The sequence below is a fragment of the Pelophylax lessonae genome (assembly GCF_965119305.1).
Source record: "Pelophylax lessonae genome assembly, chromosome: 4".
NCBI classification, from domain to species: Eukaryota; Metazoa; Chordata; class Amphibia; order Anura; family Ranidae; genus Pelophylax; species Pelophylax lessonae.
In genome coordinates this window covers 450,018,573-450,040,466 of record NC_138771.1, presented here as the reverse complement: position 1 = coordinate 450,040,466, position 21,894 = coordinate 450,018,573, and the positions used below count along the sequence as shown (strand labels likewise).

The following is a 21,894-nucleotide window of genomic DNA, read 5'->3' as shown; positions in this document are numbered from 1 at the left end:
CCTTTAAGTACCTGGGGATTGTGTTTCAGCTTCCAATCTCCAGGTTTTTGGAAAATAATCTTGCTCCGATAGTGAAGGCCTTTAGGGATAGGGTAGAGCGGTGGCGGTCGCTCCCCCTCTTGCTACTGGGCAGAGTTAACCTTTTTAAAATGATTTTTTTGCCCAAAATTTTGTATGTCCTATCAAACTCTCCGGTCTATGTTCCCAGAGGGATATTCCAGACGATCGATACTGTCCTTACCACTCTGCTGTGGGGTAATAAACCCTCTAGGGTGGCCTTGTCGGTGCTCAAATGCCCAGTGGCGAGGGGGGTACTGGCTGTGCCGGACTTGCGTTCCTACTACTTTGCTGCACAGTTGGTCTTCCTGCATTGGCGTTTTTTTCCGCAGGTGCCCAACGCAACGGTTGAGGTGGAGGCGGCACTGGCCTCCTCCTTTGAATCTCTGATAAATGTTCTTTACAGGGGGGGGGGGGGGCTCCTGGACGGGAATTGGGGTCGGTGATGGGATTACCCGGAAAAATCTTTCATATTTGTGCTCCGAGGGCTGGGGATACTCCTCTGGTGTCCTCGCCGAATAATCCATTGTGGTTCAATCCGTCATTGCGGGAGTTCGCCAGTCTGCAAGATGGGGGATGTTGGGCCAGGTTTGGCCTTAAATATCTACATCAGCTGTTCTATCAGGGTAGGTTGGTGTCCTTCACGCAGTTGAGGGATGGCTTCGGGATCCCCAGGACGTGGCGTTTCCGGTATTTGCAACTCCAGCACGCGGTGCGGGTGCAGTTTGGGGGGGGGGAAGGTTGTATTGACTAACCCCTCTCTCGAGACTGTGCTGCTGGATCCGGAGCCGTTGAAATGGATCTCTCGGTATTATGGGGTGCTGGGTCCTGGGGGTCCTGGGGACGTGGATAGGGCCAGAGCTAGGTGGCTGACCTTTATACCGGACTTGACTGAGGAACGCTGGGAGGAAGTCTTGGAGACTTATCTTGGTACGGTTATCTCGTCCACTGACAAGATGATACAATTGAGATATTTACATCAGACCTACTATACCCCGGTCCGCCTGTTCTCTATGCGTAAGAGGGATTCTGATGTGTGCCACAAATGTTCAGGGGGCAGGGGATCACTTCTGCATATGGTTTGGGACTGCCCTAAGGTGCGGCCCTTGTGGTCTCAGGTCATGAAATTTATAGAGGAGAACTTTGGGCTCCCGAATATATGCTCGCCCCTGGTGTGTCTTCTGGGAGTGTTGGAGGTGGAGGGCTTGGATATGGCCACCAGGCTGTTTCTCCGCATCCTTTTCTTCTGTGTGCGGAAGTTAATTGCCAGACGGTGGATCTATACTGAGGTGCTGACTCTAGAGATGTGGATACGAGTGGTGAATGCTGACATTGTGTTGTACAGGATGACGTACGAGGCTAGGGGGTCCCCTAAGAAATTTAGGAAGGTATGACATCGCTGGGTGGACTCCACTGCTACCTTGGTGGATACGCCCGCTGACTAATTAGGTGGATCTGGGTCTACAGGGGGGGTGGACTGGGGTTCTGGCCATTCCCCTGGACTGGGCTTCTTGGGCTAATGCTGGCCCTGCTATGGTTCGAGGATTGCTGCAGGGGGGGTTCTCTGGGTGGGTCACCTGAAGGGAAAAGTAGGGGGTTGGGCTGTGTTTTGCCCGGCTGGTCGCCTCACATGCTCTTCCTTGGTTTCCTCGGATTCTTGGTTTGGTTCAGGGGGGAGGGGGGTATGCAGGGTTGTTATTGTTTTCTGGGTAGCATTAAAACTGGGGTCCAGCTGCTCGCATGGTCCGAGGGATATTGCCGCTCATTGTCTGGGGGGTGATTTTTCATTCTCTATGTTCTGGATTAAGTATCTGTTTTGCCATATGCCCCTTGGAGGATTTGGAGGGCTGTTTATACTTTTATACTGTATTGTATTGTTTTGGACTGTGTGTTTATGCTGGACTTCAATAAAAATCTTTTAAAAAAAAATAAAAAATTTCTTCCACAGCGTTTCCATCTCTCTTGTGGGCAGCTGAAGCCGGCGCGATCCTCTTCCGCGTCTTCTTCCGCGTCCTCTTCTCCCAGAATGCGCCTGCACCGGCCCCTCTCGTCACTTCCGGCGTGGCGCCGCATTCCTCCGCAGCTTCTGGGCATGCCCAGAAGCTGTTTAGCAGGGAATGCAGCGTCGCCCCGGAAGTGACGAGCGGGGCCGGTGCCGTCGCATTGATTCCTGGGAGCGATAACGTTCAGCTCCCAGGAATCATCGCGAAGGAGGAAGTGACGGAGGAGCCGCGGCACAGAGGGAGGAAGTACATTGAGGTGAGTATTTTCGATCTTCAATTACAAGGTGAGTTTTTTTTAAAAAAAAACCTAACTATCCAATTCCTTTTCAGGTGAAGGTGAAGAAGCGGACGGGCACAAAAAAAAAAAATTCGATTTTGTGCCCGGAACTCCGCTTTAAGTGCATCCACTGTGCATTGCAAGTGCATTTGAAAGTGCAATCCCTGTAGATCTGAGGGGAAGCTCTGCTGATTTCTATCATCCAACCACGTGCAAGCAAAAATGCTGTTTTTTATTGTCTTTGTATGTCCCCATCAGATCTCCAGCGACTGCATTTCCAAGTGCACTTGACGTGCATAGTATATTTGCCTTTAGTAAATAACACCCCCTGTCTGCAAAGAATGAATACCAACATGAGGAAGTATGAGAACCAACATGAGAAGGAAAACCAATATTTCAAGAAGAAAATAAAAAAACTGTCATTTTCTGCTGCTAAACACACTGCAGGCATCTGCAGCTAAACACAATGCATAGATAGCTGCAGATAGTCAACTCTGCGCGCATATTTTTCTTCTTTTACTAAACACACCTAAACTGCAACAAAACGTTACTAATCGGTATGTCTGAATAACATGATTACTTTACATAACGTGAGTCCAGCTGCCTTTAGAAAAGTCTTCTAAACACAGCTAAACTGAAATTTAGACATCCGTGTGTGTGAATGTAGCCTTAAGGTAAATGTCATCTGTGGGTTATGATAACATTGAAGAACACTTTATAACGTAATCCCTGCTGGACTCGGGACATGGGGTGGGATTGTGCCATTTTATTGTGCTGCTACAGTTTGAACTGTGTTGTTATTCATGGTTTGTGACCCTTTAAATGATAATGTATAGTTTTTTTTGTAATAACAAATGAAAAGAGTATACTTACGATACCACTGTACACCTATCATTGCTTTTTCAGCATGTGTGAACATATCTTCTGGCATGGTTGGCAAAAATGAATTCTTAAAAAATAAAAATATGTATTTTATGATATCAATTATTATACAGTAGACAATACTTATCTATTTTAGAATATTGTATAAAACCATCACAAATCCAGTAACCCATAAATCTAAATTACGCATTTAGCAGGCTATGGCTGCCATAGGTAAGAAGGTGTGTCGATACCTGTCACTGACATGATCAGCTCAGCTAGACATAGATATTTTACACAAGTAGGAATGTTTAACTGGCTGTGGAGATTACCAATACACTGGAAAATCTCCACCAAAACAATTTATTGAATTATTTATTTCATTATATTAGTCTAGATAGTACTAATGACCCTTTTTTATTTATTTTTTTGTAACACATTGTAAGTGCTGTTGATCCTGCCAGATGAACCTAAGGGTAGGCACGTCGTTTGACAGGGTGACAATGCTCCTCCCTCTGCACTTAAATCACTGCAGCATTGTCATCCTTTTCTGTGGTAGCTGCTTAGATGTTGGCACCATATATAGCCCTTATCAGTGAATAGCCACCTAACTCCACCCACAGCCTTTGTAATGACACCATGTTGCTGTACCTGCAGAAGCTTAAGGAAATTATGCAAAAACCCTGCTTTGTCCTTGTTCAGCACTGTTTAGCAGAAGAAATTCACCTTGCTAGCTGCATTTGCCATTACAAAAAGAGGTAAAATACATTTCTTTTAAGACATTTAAAATGTAAACTTACATTGAAAATGAAATTGAAAAGTTTATCACTCTGAGAGAAAATAAGAGACTTTAGATGGATTTTAAATGTTTAAGATAACACCAAAGCTGAAACCTTGTGGTTGGTGCAAAGATTTATACTCGGTTACAAATCAATCCATTTCCCTTTGGAGCCCCCTTAGATCCTAGTACCAGTCTGTATATGTAGTACTTAATTCTGCCCAAGTTGAGGTTAAATAATGTACCTACCAATGTTGAGTCCAGTCATTCCACAGGGTGGAATGCCAAACCTTCAGTGAGCAAAAGAGGCTACAACCGTTGGCAGTTGGCAAGAAGAGGTGTTAAGCACAGAGAGGCCTTATCTTGATTTTAAGAAAAGTTAAGTCCATCTCTGATTTAAATACTCTTTTAAAATAAAATTATTTGATATAAACTAGGTAACAGCAAAGAAAAAAGCCAAAATAACATACCTGCATTCTATTGGGGAAGAATGACAAGTTTTTTAGAGGTGCAAAGAGAGAGTTATTTCCAGAATGAAGAATTGCAGCCATGTGTATTGCCAATCCATAAATAGTGGCATGTAAACCTGTCATGCCAGGGTTTGGTTGGAGATATGGCCGGCTGTTGTTCAGTAGTGTTTGTAAAAATTGATTCAAGGATCCTTCTGTAAAAACCCCAACATCCTTGATAAAGGTCTTGATAGACTCCAGTTCCTGTATTGGACACATTGATAAAGATATTAGCAATAGTATGCAACAGAAGAACAAAAAAATGTTCCCTGAAATATGACCCACAACTTATCCACAGTTAAGTAAACTCTTCTGAATACTGTACTTACAGGTGCTTCTGCTTGCTGAGTATTATTTCGGGCCCCATAGCACAAGGTTATTTCACGAAATACAGCAAGGAGGAGGTAGGTGGTCAGTTCTTGATCCTGACATCCACATTCCTTAGAGAGAAAATAGGTTAGCAACTACCTTGTAATACAACTCTTCTAAAAATTAAGAAAATCCATTCAGATGACTGTCACAAACATACCCTCTTATCTTTCTGTTAGAATTATGCATTCTAATGCCCAGTACACACGATCCGAAAATCGGAAGACGTTCCATCCGTTTTTGTTTGGTTGCTAGGAACTCTCAATTATATTCGCAAATGGGAGAGGTTACTTACGATACGAATTTTCTCGGACGATTCAGCAGATATTTCCCAAAAAACATGGTGGGCACTAGAATTGGAAGGTTTTTTTTCCGTAATGCAGAGAATGTATTAAGGTAAAAAACCTTTCAAACTACTCTAACTTATTATCATCTCTGGATTATGGTAAACAGCTCAAGCCTCACTCAGGTGTCGCCAAAAACCACTGAGTTATGACAGGTTGAGACCAATAAAGGACAGTCAGTGTGATAAGGGCTGAACAATCTGCATAGAAGTTCCGCCAATGGTTTATCTCTCTTTAACCACTTCAATACTGGGCACTTTCACCCCCTTCCTTCCCAGGCCAATTTTCAGCCTTCCAAGGTGTCACACTTTGAATGTACCCACATAAAGTTTTATCATTTTTGTGAAACATATAGAGCTTTCTTTTGGTGGTATTTAATCAACACTGGGTTTTTTATTGCTTGCTAAACAAACAAAAATAATACCAAAAATTATGAAAATGAAAAAACATTTTCTTAGTTTCTGTTATGAAATTTTTCAAATAAGTAATTTTTCTTCTTCACTGATGTGCGCTGATGGGGCTGCACTGATGGGACTGCACTGATGGGCACTGATGTGTTGGCGAACATTGGCTGTTCACCCCATGCAAAGAACACCCAAATTTGCAAGGTGTTCCGAGGGTGGTCATTCTGCACTCTGATTGGCAAAGCTTTGCCCAATCAGGGCGCAGTAAAAGCTGGTTGTTAAGGAGCGGGGCCAGGAAGCCGGCCACAGGGTCTTTAACAACCGATGAGTCATCAGCTCTCAATTGGCTTCCCCGCTGATAGCTGAATAAAAAAAAGTGCCTAGTGGATCCCTTTAGTCTGCCTGTGAAGTGGCACATCTATAGCATGCATAGAACATGCTGCAACAAAAAAATTTGATTTCTAAAGACAAAAAATGAGTCAAATCTCTTTTAAATTGACTCACGGTTGCAATTACCACCACCCAGCTATTGAAAAAAAAATGGCATGGAATTACACGCCAAAATGTTTTAATAAACGAGCGAGCGCCCCCCCCCCCCTCCTTAAGCATACCAGGCCACATGCCCTCAAGATGGGGGGTGGGTGTTCTGGGGCGGGGATCTGCCCCACAACCCTGGGCTTTGTTTGTGGAGGTATGGGGGCAGGGGCTTTTCAAAATCTGGAAGCCCACTTTAACAAGAGCCCCCCAGATCCCGGCCCCCCATGTAAATGCTCGCCACACCCAAAAAAAAAAACGCTCCTGCTATCAATGAAGGCCGACCACCTACTGTAGGCTCTGCTGTTTGATAGTTCCTATACAGGTAAGGGCAGGACCACCTGGTGGCACCGCCCCCTTGTGACGTCACTGGCTTTCATGGGCGGCAGGAGCATTTTTTTTTCGGGTGCGGCAGGCGTTGTGATTGAAGATGGATTTACATCAGGGGACAATGTTTTTTAATTTTTTTAATAAGGGAATTGTCAAAAACTGTGTTTTTATTACTTTTTGACACTTTTTTGGCTAATGAGTAGGGGTACTATGTACCCCATACTCATTCACATATGGGGGGAGCAGGGTCAGGGGGCCCCCTTGTTAAAGGGGGCTTCCAGATTCCGATAAGCCCCCTGCCCACATACCTCCACAACCACAGCCCAGGGTTGTGGGAAAGAGACTCTTGTCCACATCAACATGGTCCATAAAGATATGAATGAGCGAGTATGGGGTGATGGAACTGGACTGGCCTGCACAGAGTCCTAACCTCAACCCGATAGAACACCTTTGGGGAGAATTAGAGCGGAGACTGTGAGCCAAGCCTTCTTGTCCACATCCGTGCCTGACCTCACAAATGCACTTCTGGAAGGATGGTCAAAAACATTCCCATAGACACACTACTAAACCTTGTGGACAGCCTTCTCAGAAGAGGTGAAGCTGTTATAGCTGCAAAGGCTTGGCAAACTTAATATTGAACCCTCCGGACTAAGACTGGGATGCCATTAAAGTTCATATGTGTGTAAAGGCAGGCATTCCAATACTTTTGACAATATAGTGTATGTATGTGCCATATCTGGCCGACCCCTGTGGAAGCTGGAAATTACTGTAATACTCATCACAGTGATCAGCACTAACTTAAAGGTCCTGTGTCCTGCTACATAGTGAACACAGGGGGTGAGTTGTCTGGCATGGGCAACGTTCAGAAAACACCTTACATTTTCTCAGTGAATGAAAAGCGTTCTCTGATTGAACAAGCCTGAGAAGCAATGTTATGATCTCTGCCTTATCCAGTTAGAGAGAGAACGATTTGCTTTCATTAAGAAAATTCAAAGTGTTCTTTAAAAACCATCCATGCCGAGCAAGTGATCTCCAGGGTTCACATTGAGGAGGGCAGCCGCTCGGCATGGGACCTGGAAACTGGCAGTGATCACAGTTGAAGTGGTGTCTACTACAGTGATTTCCATCTTCCACAAACTTTTTATTTACTAGATAATAACAAGCATGTAAGAGAGCATATTTATGTAAAAGGAAGCAGAATAGCTGACTACACCACATTAATCCAGCCAAGGCTAAGTTTTTTGGGAAAAAAATGTATATCATCTGAAGAAGAAAACAGCAAGGATAATCAGTATTTCTCTCAAGAACAGTCAACCAGCCTATCTTGTACAATCCACATCATCCAATTTATAAATGCCTTAATAAATTGTCATCCCACTACTTGTGTTGGATAGAAAACTGTATATCATTTATCTGAGAATTAATCCTTCCAGGAATCACACTCCGAAATTCGTTGCCTGGTTCACACTACTCTGCTATCCAGAACGAGTTGCGCTCGTGCACAGCATAGATACAGCTGGCTATAGGCTGCTAATCCCATTTTCTCCAGGGCCAGCACATCTTTCCCTGCCTTTATTAGCATTCCCCCCAGCTATTTCCATTCTGCTGACAGTTTTGGAGAGCCAAGGTCTCAAGGATGGTCTTTATGGACAGAACCACTTGTCATTTTCCTCCAACCGTAAGTGGCAACCTGACACTTTATGAATGAATTTGACACACTGATCTTTTGCACAAGGCCAAGTGTCGCCTAATGTTTCAGTACAAGGGCCAGATTGTAGATTTTTCAAATCTTCATGGGCCAAAAAAAAAAAAAAACTGTTTTATTTATTAACAAATCCAATTTAAAGTACTGAGTACATTTTAGCAGGCCACATTTAGCCCTGCAGTTTGGGGACACCTGTGCTAGCTGCTTTCTGAGACTGTAACATAATCAACTTTTTTTTCGGTCCTCCATCTAACCTACTGCTTTATGACCAGCTTTACGTTTTTTTTCTCTACATTCCCTTACCCAGGTATTTCCAGAAGCACCAGTATTTTTGCTTAATCCTGAACTACTGCTAAAGCCCCAAACATACTATGTTTTCATCTCTGAACATTCTTGGGTCCTGCTACCAGGAAGGAGCAGTGGTGGAGAGTAGGGATGATCGAACTTTTGAAAAGTTCGGTTCGACCAGAACACCCGAACTTCCCGAAAGTTCGGGTCCGGATTCCAGAACCCCATTGAAATCAATGGGACCCGAACTTCGGTAATCAAAAAACACCATTTTGAAGCCCTAAAACCCAATAAATGCCCCTAAAAAGTGCCTAGGGTTCTGGGTGATACCCCAGGGACTATTAATCACACAAAAAAAGTTCTTAAAAATTGTCGTTTTTGATAGAGAGCCAATTATTGAAAAAAAAAATGAGATTTCTTTGGATTTAGTGTCTGGGGTGTCTAAAAAGTGTACCTGTGAAGTTTCAGCTCTGTAGCATGTCCAGAACCAGAAAAAAAAACATTTTTCTTAGAATTTTTAGTAGAGCAGGGATGTGGCTCCGCTATTTTCACACTTGGGCATTTTTGTTTCAGGCGTTTATTGGGCATTTTTTGGGCGTCTAAATCCTATCCATGCGCTAATTAAATAATTTGCATGGATAGGGTTCCGCTCCTTTCACACCTATATGTGTGTATGTATATATATATATATATATGTGTGTGTATATATACCCCTATACAGAAGTTCAGATTCATGCCTGCCTCCAAAGATGCCCAAAAAATTCCCAATAAACGCCTGAAAAAACACACCTGGGCGTTTTTGTTGCAGGCGTTTATTGGGCATTTTTTGGGCGTCTTTGGAGGCAGGCATAACATCTGAACTTCTGTATAGGGGTATATATATATACACACACACACACACACACACATATATATATATATATATATATATATATATATATATATAAATCAAAAAACGTGCTGCGCCAGAAGTGCACAAAAATAATTAGTGATTACATGAATCAACAAGTGTTATCAACAAAATATGGTGTCCATCATATGTGCTCTGATGAAACATAAATGTTCATATAAAGTGCTCCAAAGTAATGATTAGTATATCCAGGTGATGACAGGACAGCCTCAATCCCTTGTGAATCAAGCAGGAACCACCAGTGTGTGAACTCCCTCCACCAGTAAGATTGGCCTCTCACCTTGATACCAGACCCAAACGGGCCAGCATGAGCATATCAGGGGATAAACAGACTATCACAGGTAACCTCTCCAGCCTTCACCTCCGGGGGTCGCCAGGACATAAAATAAAGATAAAGCAAAGATCTAGTGCTCTCTGAATGTAAATATGAGCTTTTATTGAGCATAAAGGGGTAACTCACATTTGTTGGGCACTCAGCCGTGCCTGCTATTATGGCATTCAGTGTTGGAGAGTAACACCCGAGCGATCGGCGTCAGGCACGCAGGCTCCGCCTCCCTATACGCGTTACGCCTGGAGCGTGGGCTCCGTTTGGCTTCTTCGGTAGGGGTCTACCGAAGAAGCCAAACGGAGCCCACGCTCCAGGCGTAACGCGTATAGGGAGGCGGAGCCTGCGTGCCTGACGCCGATCGCTCGGGTGCTACTCTCCAACACTGAATGCCATAATAGCAGGCACGGCTGAGTGCCCAACAAATGTGAGTTACCCCTTTATGCTCAATAAAAGCTCATATTTACATTCAGAGAGCACTAGATCTTTGCTTTATCTTTATTTTATGTCCTGGCGACCCCCGGAGGTGAAGGCTGGAGAGGTTACCTGTGATAGTCTGTTTATCCCCTGATATGCTCATGCTGGCCCGTTTGGGTCTGGTATCAAGGTGAGAGGCCAATCTTACTGGTGGAGGGAGTTCACACACTGGTGGTTCCTGCTTGATTCACAAGGGATTGAGGCTGTCCTGTCATCACCTGGATATACTAATCATTACTTTGGAGCACTTTATATGAACATTTATGTTTCATCAGAGCACATATGATGGACACCATATTTTGTTGATAACACTTGTTGATTCATGTAATCACTAATTATTTTTGTGCACTTCTGGCGCAGCACGTTTTTTGATTTTTATGTTTTTGTTGTGAGGTGTGGACACAATTTGTGTATGCAGCCGGATTTATATATTGATTTATTCTAGCACATTTTATACACATTTGAATTTCACTTAGTCTTGCGCTGATAGTTTTTTCACTATATATATATATATATACACACACATATACACATATAGGTGTGAAAGGAGCGGAGCCACATTCCTGCAAATAATTTCATTAGCGCATGAATGGGGTTCCGCTACTTTCACACCTATATGTGTGTATGTATATATATACATATATGTGTGTGTGTGTGTATATATACCCCTACACAGAAGTTCAGATGTCATGCCTGCCTCCAAAGACGCCCAAAAAATGCCCAATAAAGGCCTGCAACAAAAACGCCCAGGTGTGTTTTTTCAGGCGTTTATTGGGCATTTTTTGGGCATCTTTGGAGGCAGGCATAACATCTGAACTTCTGTATAGGGGTATATATATATATATATATATATACACACACACACACACACACACACACACACATATATATATATATATATATATATATATATATATATATATATACACACACACATACACATACACACATATAGGTGTGAAAGGAGCGGAACCCTATCCATGCAAATTATTTAATTAGCGCATGGATAGGATTTCACTCCTTTCACATCTATATGTGTGTATGTGTATATATACATATATATGTGTGTGTGTGTATATATACCCCTACACAGAAGTTCAGATGTCATGCCTGCCTCCAAAGACGTCCACAAAAAAGCCCAATAAACGCCAGAAACAAAAACGCCCAGGTGTGACAGGAGCGGAGCCACTACCCTGCTCTACTGCAATTCTAAGACAAACAATCTTTTTCTTATGGCGGTCACCCTGACATGGATGAGTTCTGTCACCCTGGCATAGCAGTCAGAGTCAGTTCACCCTAAACTACATCACGGTCACCCTGACACTTAACACTTTCCCTACAGAAACTAGATTTTTGAATCTAACTATAGTGGTATATAGTACCCTAACTACACTAGATATCCCTTTCCTCACACTAATAATTGCTAAATGACACTTTTGCAGCAGGAGTAACAGAACTGCTTCCACTCTCTTCCACAGCCCCTGTATTACAGTGCTAGCGATTTGGCGGGGCTATGTTATATACTGGGGGCGTATTCACTACTGATTGGCCTCTGGACCCCCTAGTCACTCCAATCACATTCCTAGCATACTTCTGCCCCCTCAATTGGCTTTTACTGATGTTTATGGTCCAATCACGGGCTTTTAAAGCCCAGTTCCTGTCCCATTGCATTTTGGTCGGTTCTGGTTGCCGAATTCCGAACTTTTTCCGCAAAAAGTTCGGAATTCGGCCGAATTTCGAACAGTCAATGTTCGGGTCGAACCGATGGTCGACCCGAACCATTCGATCATCCCTAGTGGAGAGTGGGATCATGTGCAGGCAAAACCACTGATTGGCTGTTTAGGGTGAAGGGCGTAGCTTAGGTGAAGTGCAGTATATAGGTCCATATTTCAAAGTATAAAAAAATAAATAAAGCTGTACCTTAACAGCAGTTTCAATCCATTGCTCTTTGCATTCAATCATTCCCCGAGCAATACCATCTCTTAGGACTTTGTAACTGTCACCACACACCAAAAACTGGTCAATGTTACCCAACTCAGCATCCTACAAGGATAAATAACACAACACACCTAAATATAAATGGTTTTATACATTTTTCATTACAATTTTACAAACAGAAATTCATTTTACAAAAATATTTTTTCCCCAATTTTTGTACTCAAAAATTAATATTTTTTTTTATCAAGAATAATGTTTATTGAAAAACGTCTAAACAAAACGTCCAACAGTAAATATGTATATGTCCGTACATGTCACAGCTAGACATCAATCTTAGAGTCAGCAATAAGATAAAAAAATGTGAAATCTTGTATAACAATATTACTGTAGTATTTACAGCCAGCGGGTGGCATTTGAGGCTTGCCAAGCTAATTATAAGGGCTCATTCACACCATATGTGCATAAAAACTGATAGGAAAACCGACATGTTTCACATCAGTTTTCATGCGTGTCAGTTATGTGCCCTATTCACACCAATGTTGATGTCATGTCAGTTTTTTTCCCATGCAGAAAAAATCTGCATGTGATACCAGTGTTGTGGTGTTGTGGTGTGAACATGGTACATAGAGAACATAGAGAACAATTGTTTTTTTTTTGTGCCTTGCAGAATGCGTGCAGAAAAACTGACATCTCTGCATCTGCACCGTGAACAAGGCCTAACTGATCTGCTGATAAAAGTCTATTGGTAGTTCAGGAATCACATGAATCAGTCAGAGGATTAACTTTTCATCCTACCCCACCCCTTTCTCCATAAAGCATCCCTGATATAAAACTTCAGTTTAAAATTGTATAAAGAGGAGGAGTGAAGAGGAAGGCACCTTGACTCCAAGGCAAATCATGGATACAAAAATATGTAGAGAGCAGGTGTATAAATACCAAGAATTATAAATGTTTCAAAAAATTGCTTTGTCCAAATGACTCTACCACATAACCCTAACCCAGAGAATAAAACCAATAAAAATAGAATACCATTCACCTCATCCCTTGAAAATAGCCAATACTTGGAAGTATAAACCTAATCATTAATAAATAGCTGAAATATCCTCAAAATTGACAGTCTGAATGAATAGCACCTAGTCTGTAAAGCAACTTACCCAACATAACAATCTATGGTGTGGGAGGTTATGTTCAATCAAACTATCAAAAATTATGACATCAAGCAGCAACTTACTGGTATCCTGGTACAAATATAGAACAATGCTACAAATAATGCAAATTAATATGTATTGCTCCAACTAGAACGTCAGTAGAAAGGTTTACTCTCGTTAAAAAAAAACTTTATCCTGATACATGCAGAGCACTCTAAACTCAGTAATAATATAGCAAGACCACAGGGGTGAAGGAAGACTATACATGAATAATAGGCCATTAAAATTGGTACTTCAAGCTGTTTTTTTGTATTTAATTATTTTTATTGAAAGTACAATGGCAAAATAAATGCAGGTTGTCATCGTAACAGCATTATGAGGTCTTTAATACATCAATCAAATTTTTAATCGGTTTCGATCTTTTTCTTAAGGTTATGGGGTACAGTCCTTTGAATAAGGGTCCTTTCACACGGCCGCTCCGCTGCTTTCCGTGTGTCCGCAAATCATCCTATTTTTTTGCGGATGATTTGCGGACATCAATGTAAGTGAATGGCACTGCGGATGTCAGCGGAATACCATCCGCTGACATCCGATTTTCCTCCTTTCAGTTCTGTTCCGTTTTTTGGAACGGAACAGAACCCTATTTTTCCATCCGTGTAAAAAACGGAAAGGAAGGAAAATCGGATGTCAGCGGTGTCATCCGCTGACATCCGCAGTGCCATATACTTACATTAGGTCCGCATATCATCCGCAAACGGATGGGTTGATATGCGGACAGAAATGTCATCCGCTCCGTGGAAAAAAAAAAAAAAAAGTCCCGCAGCGGACCTTTCACACGGAGCGGCCGTGTGAAAGGAGCCTAACAGTATTTTTGATACATGTATTTATTTTTTTTTTATTTTAATTTATGGGGTGGAGTTTTGGAGGACACCAGAGGAAACTTGAGGCTCTCCACATATTGTTGTATTCATTTTTCATATCTTTTTAGATATTACAGATGGATGGAAAACTGGTGAGTAGTTCAATCCACTGGCATCCAAGTAAAGTGATTTATCATATTTGGGTGGTGCTGACCTTGAAGAGATCCTGTTGCCAAACCACTAATTTCAACAAAAATGTTTTCAAAACAATTATATGTGTATTTTATACATCTGTTTAACTGTAAAAGTCTCCCTTGTGTAGACATCTAAAGCCCCTATCACTGCTGCTGGGCACCTCCATGTTGGATGTGATCTCATTATCCGAAGCAGACTCAGCTGTCACTCAAGTGACAATCTATAGCAGGGTATCTCTGCCTTTTTACCTTGGAGGACCCTTGGTAAAACATGTTATATCTTGGGGAACCCCTGAAATAATTTTCATATCTACAGTTGGGGGTAGGCACAGATTTACATGGGAGCAGGGCATATATACATGGCAGCAGAGCACATAATTATATTGTAGCAGGGCACATATTTCGATAAGAGTAGGGCACATAATTACATGGCAGCAGGGAACATATTTACATAAGTGCAGGGCATATAATTACATGGGGCAGGGCTCAGGGCTACATGGGAGCAGGGCACATACTGTATTTACTTGGCAGCAGGGCACATAATTACATGGGAGCAGGGCACATAATTACATGGGAGCAGGACATATATTTACATGGCATCAAGGCATATACTGTATTTATATGGCAGGAGGACACATATTTACATGGGGCCAGGGAACATATTTACATGGGAACAGGGCACATACTGTATTTACATGGCAGTAGGGCACATATTTACATGGGAACAGGGCACAGTTACATGGAAGCAGGGCACGTATTTACATGGGAGCAGGGCACTTATTTACATAGGAGCAGAGAAGTAGCAGTTTCCTACTCATTCAGTGTGACACAGGGAAGTGGCTGTGATAGTCCTGGTTCTGGGGCACTGTTCCTGACCAACATTCCTCTCTTGTCCAACCCTTGTGATGTCATCACATACAAGCACCTGGGACAGACAAGAAGGGAATAGGGGCCAGCAGAGACACTCTTTGCTTGCCAGCGCCTCTCTGCATGTGGGGAAGTGATAGGAGAGTGTTGGCAGTGGGAGTGCGATCTACCCATCAGCTGCCTGCGATTGATGGGTAGATGGCAGCGAAACCCCCTGGGGACCTCTCGTGGAACCCCAGTTGAATAACCCTGCTCTATAGTATAGTATAGTATAGTATAGCTCTCCTGCACCTACTTGAAATGTTATGTAAGGAGGTGAGGGAAGGGGCAGAGGACCTGCCAGCACAGACAGTAATTAGATACTTCAAGACAAGAAAAGGGCTATGTTCTAGCAAGTTCAAAGGCACATCATTGCAAGTAAAAAAAATGTCACTGCAAGTAAGCATATAAAATGCTTGATTTTGCTGTGTTTTTAGCTAAATTTATATTTACCTCATTCTGCAACCTTTTCCAAGGAAATAACCATTCTGATTCAGGATCTTCAGAAAGTATTTGGACAGCATCTATGCCATCTAGGTTAGCCAGCTTGCGAATTATATAAATGCTGTACCAATCGTTGCCAGACTGGGAGCAGAAATCCATTACACATTTTAAGTACTGATCATTTTTGGCTTCTGAAACGAAAATCCATTTCCATATTAACTGAATAATGTTATATTTATAGTAAGTCTTTGCTTATAAACTACTAAACATCACTGGCCTTAGCAATGTGTTACAAAATGAAGGTCTGCCTAATTGAACATGTACACATAGTTTTAGAAACATGTCAGTTTTTTTTTTTTTATTTTAGAAACTTTTTAGTCAGTAAATTAGTCAGTAAACAGAATTAACAACAGTAAAAGTCTCACTTCAGACAATGTGGTATTCGGTATGCCTACAATACATTTTAGCTACATCCCTTAAAATGAACTTATAATCAAATCTTAACCACTTAAGCCCCGGAAGATTTTACCCCCTTCCTGACCAGGGGGTATTTTGCGATTCGGCACTGCGTGACTTTAACGGACAATTGCGCGGTCGTGCGACGCTGTATCTAAACGAATTTGGCGTCCTTTTTTTCCCACAAACTTAGCTTTCTTTTGGTGGTATTTGATCACCTGTGCGATATTTTGATCATGCGCTATAAACAAAAAAAGAGCGTAAATTTTGCAAAAATAGCAATATTTTTCACATTTTTTTATATGAAATTCCCCCCCAAAAAAATTTAAAAATCAAAATTTTTTAACATTTTCGGACAATTTGTTTTATGCTACCTATGTTTGGTAAAAAAAATCGCAAAAAGCGTATTTTGATTGCTTTGCGCAAAAGTTATCGCGTTTACTAACAAAGGGAAAGATTTTTGTCATTTTTGTTGTTTTTTTTTTTTAACACGTAATGGCAGCGATCTGCGATTTTTTTTGCGGTACTGCGACATTGCGGTGGACAGATCGGACCCTTGACTGACATTTTTGACACTTTTGGGGTTACCAGTGACATTTCTACAGTAATCAGTGCTATATATATGCACTGTTACTGTAAAAATACACTGGCAGTGAAGGGGTTAACTTTTTTGAAAGGGAGGGGCTATGTGTGTCCCTAGGGGCGTGCTTTCTACTGTGATTGGCTGTGGCTTCAGATGTATGAACAGTGATCAACGGTTCTACATAGTAGAACCGTATGATCATCCTTCATACACAGGGGAGAATGACAGGCAGCTTGTTTACACAAGCCGCCTGACTTTCTCCCTCTCCCCCGACGATCGCAGAGTGACCGGCGGACATCGGGTCCGCCGGTCACACGCGCGGGGGGGTGAGTGACCGCGCGGGGGGGTGAGTGACCGCGCGGGAGCGCGCTCCCTAGACCCTCACAGGCTAGCGACGTAGACCTACGTCGCTTTGCCTGTGAGGGGCTGACTGCCGACGTAGATCTACGTTAGGCAGTCGGCAAGTGGTTAAAGACCGCCCGCTGCAGTTCTATTGTGGCAGGCAGCCCCTCCTGCACGAATCGCTCCCGCCCCCACTCGGATGCACAGGGCATGTGGACTCGGATGCGGCTCCGATTGCCGTCTGACACCCGCGATCGTTCCCCGCTGAGAGAGAAGAACGGTAAGCTGTTGTAAACACAGCTGACCGTTCTTCTCTCTGGAATGATCACAGAGTGCCTGTGATCCTTCTATAAAGGATCACAGGTCATTGTGATAATTTCACAAGCCCCCCCCCCACAATTAGAATCACTCCCCTAGGCTCACATTTAGCCCCTTGATCACCCACAGTATTAATCCCTTCCCTGCCAGTGCCATTACCGTAACAGTGTGTATTTTTAGCACTGACTACTGTAGTAATGTCACTGATCCCCCTAAAAGTGTTAAAAAAGTCAGTTAGGGGTCCGATCTGTCCGCTGCAATGTCGCAGTCCCGCTGAAAATCGCAGATCGCTGCCATTACTAGTAAAAAAAACAACAAAAATGACATAAATCTTTCCTGAAGTTTTTAGACACGATAACTTTTGTGCAAACCAATCAAAATACGCTTATTGCAATTTTTTTTTAACCAAAAATATGTAGCAGAAAACAAATTGGCCTAGAATGTCATATAGCAGAATGTGAAAATGGTTGTTTTTCTTTTCCAGAACTGTCGCTCTTTTTTTGTTTATAGCGCAAAAAATTTAAATCGCAGAGGTGATCAAATACCACCAAAAGAAAGCTCTATTTGTGGGAAAAATAGGACATCAATTTTATTTGGGTACAGCGTTATACGACCGCGCAATTGTCCGTGAAAGTAACGCAGTGCCGTATCACAAAAAATGGCCTGGTCATTAAGGGGGCAAATTCTTCCGGTCCAGAAGTGGTTAAACAAACATGGTATAGTTTCCTATGTGTGTGTTAATTACTATTTTCTTCCACCTAAATACTGCCATAAATACTGTACACTTTCTGCAAAGTGTCAACCATTCCAACTTGTATTGTGCTAAACTCATCACCAACATTCCAATACTCAGACCCAATAAAAATCAGGTCTCGGGCTCTTTCCCTTCAAACAGGGGGCGCACACACGCAACGTCTCTAAGTAACAAGAAAAGCTGGCACATGAATGCTTTCTTTTGATGTGATTTATTCCAGTATGACAGCAGTGTACAACATGGTAAAATGCTAATGCGTTTCGGCCATAGCCTTACTTATAGCAACCCGCGGTCCCAGCAAACCAATGACTGCTGAAATTTGACGCTACACTGGTGGCCTGGCAGTCCAGGCAGGAGCATCGCTTGGTCCATGCTTGGACTGCAGGCCACCTATAGATGACAGCTGCTGTATAGCGTTAGGGGTCATTATATTTAGTGCTATTTTGCCCTTGTTTGATTCTTCGATCCTAATACATATATGTTGTCTATTTCACATGGTGTTGCCTATGATATTGGACAGGGGAGTGTCAGAGTGGCCAAATGGGTAAAGCAAATACCCTGGGAATTAAATTCAGTCTCAGAGGGCTTATCCAGTGGCTCCTTTGGGGGTATGCTACAAACCCAAAAGCAAACATTTATTATATTGCAGTTTACCAATTATTAGATGTTAAGGCTGCATTTGTTTTCCTAGGCTTTATTTCTTCTTTTTTCATCTGATGATCCAGCCAATAAGTCTGTTGTTTTTCAAAAGAACAATCTCTCTTGAAAAAGTATCCAGTTACAGGGATGAGAAACAACATTTAACACTGGCGAGGGTGCTTACAATGCTCAGCTTTTATTTATTTATATAAAACATTTATCCCTAAAAGAAAAAAAAAACATTTGCTGGAACAGTTTTTAGCTGGAGGTAGGCTTCAATTTGTTACTGTATTTAAATGTGCAAGTACATTTAACACTCCCCTCCCTCAGACTGACAATGCTACTAGCCAAAAGTTCCCCATGTGCTCCTTCATCCAGAGTGGGGGCACTTTAATACAGGAGGTGTATTACTGGCAGGTCATCAGGTGAAAACAGAAAGGAAAATGCCTAAAAACAGAAAACTGAAGCAACCACTACATCTAATCATTGGTGAGCTGCAATATATTAGATGCAGTGCCTTGCGAAAGTATTCGGCCCCCTTGAACTTTGCGACCTTTTGCCACATTTCAGGCTTCAAACATAAAGATATAAAACAAATTTTTTGTGAAGAATCAACAACAAGTGGGACACAAACATGAAATGGAACGAAATTTATTGGATATTTCAAACTTTAACAAATAAAAAACTGAAAAATTGGGCGTGCAAAATTATTCAGCCTCTTTACTTTCAGTGCAGCAAACTCTCTCCAGAAGTTCAGCGAGGATCTCTGAATGATCCAATGTTGACCTAAATGACTAATGATGATAAATAGAATCCACCTGTGTGTAATCAAGTCTCCGTATAAATGCACCTGCACTGTGATAGTCTCAGAGGTCCGTTTAAAGCGCAGAGAGCATCATGAAGAACAAGGAACACACCAGGCAGGTCCGAGATACTGTTGTGGAGAAGTTTAAAGCCGGATTTGGATACAAAAAGATTTCCCAAGCTTTAAACATCCCAAGGAGCACTGTGCAAGCGATATTATATTGAAATGGAAGGAGTATCAGACCACTGCAAATCTACAAAGACCTGGCTGTCCCTCTAAACTTTCAGCTCATACAAGGAGAAGACTGATCAGAGATGCAGCCAAGAGGCCCATGATCACTCTCGATGAACTGCAGAGATCTACAGCTGAGGTGGGAGACTCTGTCCATTGGAAAACAATCAGTCGTATACTGCACAAATCTGGCCTTTATGGAAGAGTGGCAAGAAGAAAGCCATTTCTTAAAGATATCCATAAAAAGTGTCGTTTAAAGTTTGCCACAAGCCACCTGGGAGACACACCAAACATGTGGAAGAAGGTGCTCTGGTCAGATGAAACCAGAATCGAACTTTTGGCAACAATGCAAAACGTCATGTTTGGCGTAAAAGCAACACAGCTCATCACCCTGAACACATCATCCCCACTGTCAAACATGGTGGTGGCAGCATCATGGTTTGGGCCTGCTTTTCTTCAGCAGGGACAGGGAAGATGGTTAAAATTGATGGGAAGATGGATGGAGCCAAATACAGGACCATTCTGGAAGAAAACCTGATGGAGTCTGCAAAAGACCTGAGACTGGGACGGAGATTTGTCTTCCAACAAGACAATGATCCAAAACATAAAGCAAAATCTACAATGGAATGGTTCACAAATAAACATATCCAGGTGTTAGAATGGCCAAGTCAAAGTCCAGACCTGAATCCAATCAAGAATCTGTGGAAAGAAATGAAAACTGCTGTTCACAAACACTCTCCATCCAACCTCACTGAGCTCGAGCTGTTTTGCAAGGAGCAATGGGCAAAAATTTCAGTCTCTCGATGTGCAAAACTGATAGAAACATACCCCAAGCGACTTACAGCTGTAATCGCAGCAAAAGGCGGCGCTACGAAGTATTAACTTAAGGGGGCTGAATAATTTTGCAAGCCCAATTTTTCAGTTTTTTATTTGTTAAAAAAGTTTGAAATATCCAATCAATTTCATTCCACTTCATGATTGTGTCCCACTTGTTGTTGATTCTTCACAAAAAAATTACAGTTTTTTTATCGTTATGTTTGAAGCCTGAAATGTGGCAAAAGGTCGCAAAGTTCAAGGGGGCCGAAGGCACTGTATTTGGTCTTGGGTTTAATAAAACTCAGACAGGGCCAGTGCCTGTATTTGGCATTTTTGAGCATATGGCCAAAATTAAACAGTTCTAATGCTTCTTAGTACATACCTCTAGATTTCATGGATAGCATTTCTGCAGCTGTGTCAAGTGCCACCCTAAGCCTGGCTATATCTTGGAAGAAGTATACAGACTTTTCATCCTGTGTTTGTTGCTTGCTGTTTTGAAAGTAGGTTTGCATGAATGTAACTTCTTCTTCTAAGTATCTGTTTCGTTCAGTTTCACTTTGAACTTTTTGCTTCTTCTCTAATAGTGAATCCTTAAAAAAAAAAAAAAATAAATAAATAAAACTGTGTCATACCTGTCATCACCCACTCTATTTCAATGGTTGGGTATAAGGATTACTGAATATTGTTGGTATTGTAGCACTCACTGCAAATCATAAAAAAATGTGCATTAAGTTAAAAATGCAGCTAAAGTTTAGCTTAAAAAGCCCCCCACCCGCCTTAACACCTATACTAACTAAACTATGCAAAAATAGTATATACTATAAATACCTTTTTTTTTAGTCTGCTCCAATCTAGTCACATGGTCACCTGTATCAGCCAGTGGAGTCTACAGAGGAATGGAGAGAGTGCCTGACAATGGCTTGGAAAGCAGGGAGCGATGATGTCACCCATAGGGCACCAGTTCAAAAAGATGGTATAAAGAGGTTGGCGGTCCTCTCCCCTGCATTCTCCACTTACTGACACAGGGGAGCTGGATCACATGACAGGACCGAGCTAACAATAAGTAAGTGTATCTATGTTTTTTATACAGGTTAATTAGTATAGGTGTTAGGAGGGCAGGTAGCATTTTTAAGACTAGTTATGTTTTAGCTGAAATTCCACTTTAACAGCAATTGTTTTAAAATCTAAGTTATGCACACAAATTTGCGATTATATAAAATATTTCTCCAACTGAAGGCATGCATACACACATTACACAGTCACCAGATATATCACAACGAGAAAAACAC

At 42.0% G+C, this 21,894-nt stretch overlaps 1 protein-coding gene across 1 annotated transcript in view; it reads right to left on the bottom strand.

Moving 5' to 3' along the window:
* Positions 1-21,894, bottom strand: part of LOC309552694 (E3 ubiquitin-protein ligase RNF213-like) — a gene marked incomplete at its 5' end in the record, with an annotated part of 1,269,694 nt that overhangs the window by 111,592 nt on the left and 1,136,208 nt on the right. Inside the window, 6 exons of the mRNA XM_082253620.1 lie at positions 3,211-3,286; positions 4,447-4,689; positions 4,815-4,925; positions 12,092-12,214; positions 15,671-15,852; positions 20,988-21,195. Of these exons, the coding sequence (XP_082109746.1) occupies positions 3,211-3,286; positions 4,447-4,689; positions 4,815-4,925; positions 12,092-12,214; positions 15,671-15,852; positions 20,988-21,195 (943 nt within the window). The remainder of the gene's footprint in view (positions 1-3,210; positions 3,287-4,446; positions 4,690-4,814; positions 4,926-12,091; positions 12,215-15,670; positions 15,853-20,987; positions 21,196-21,894) is intronic.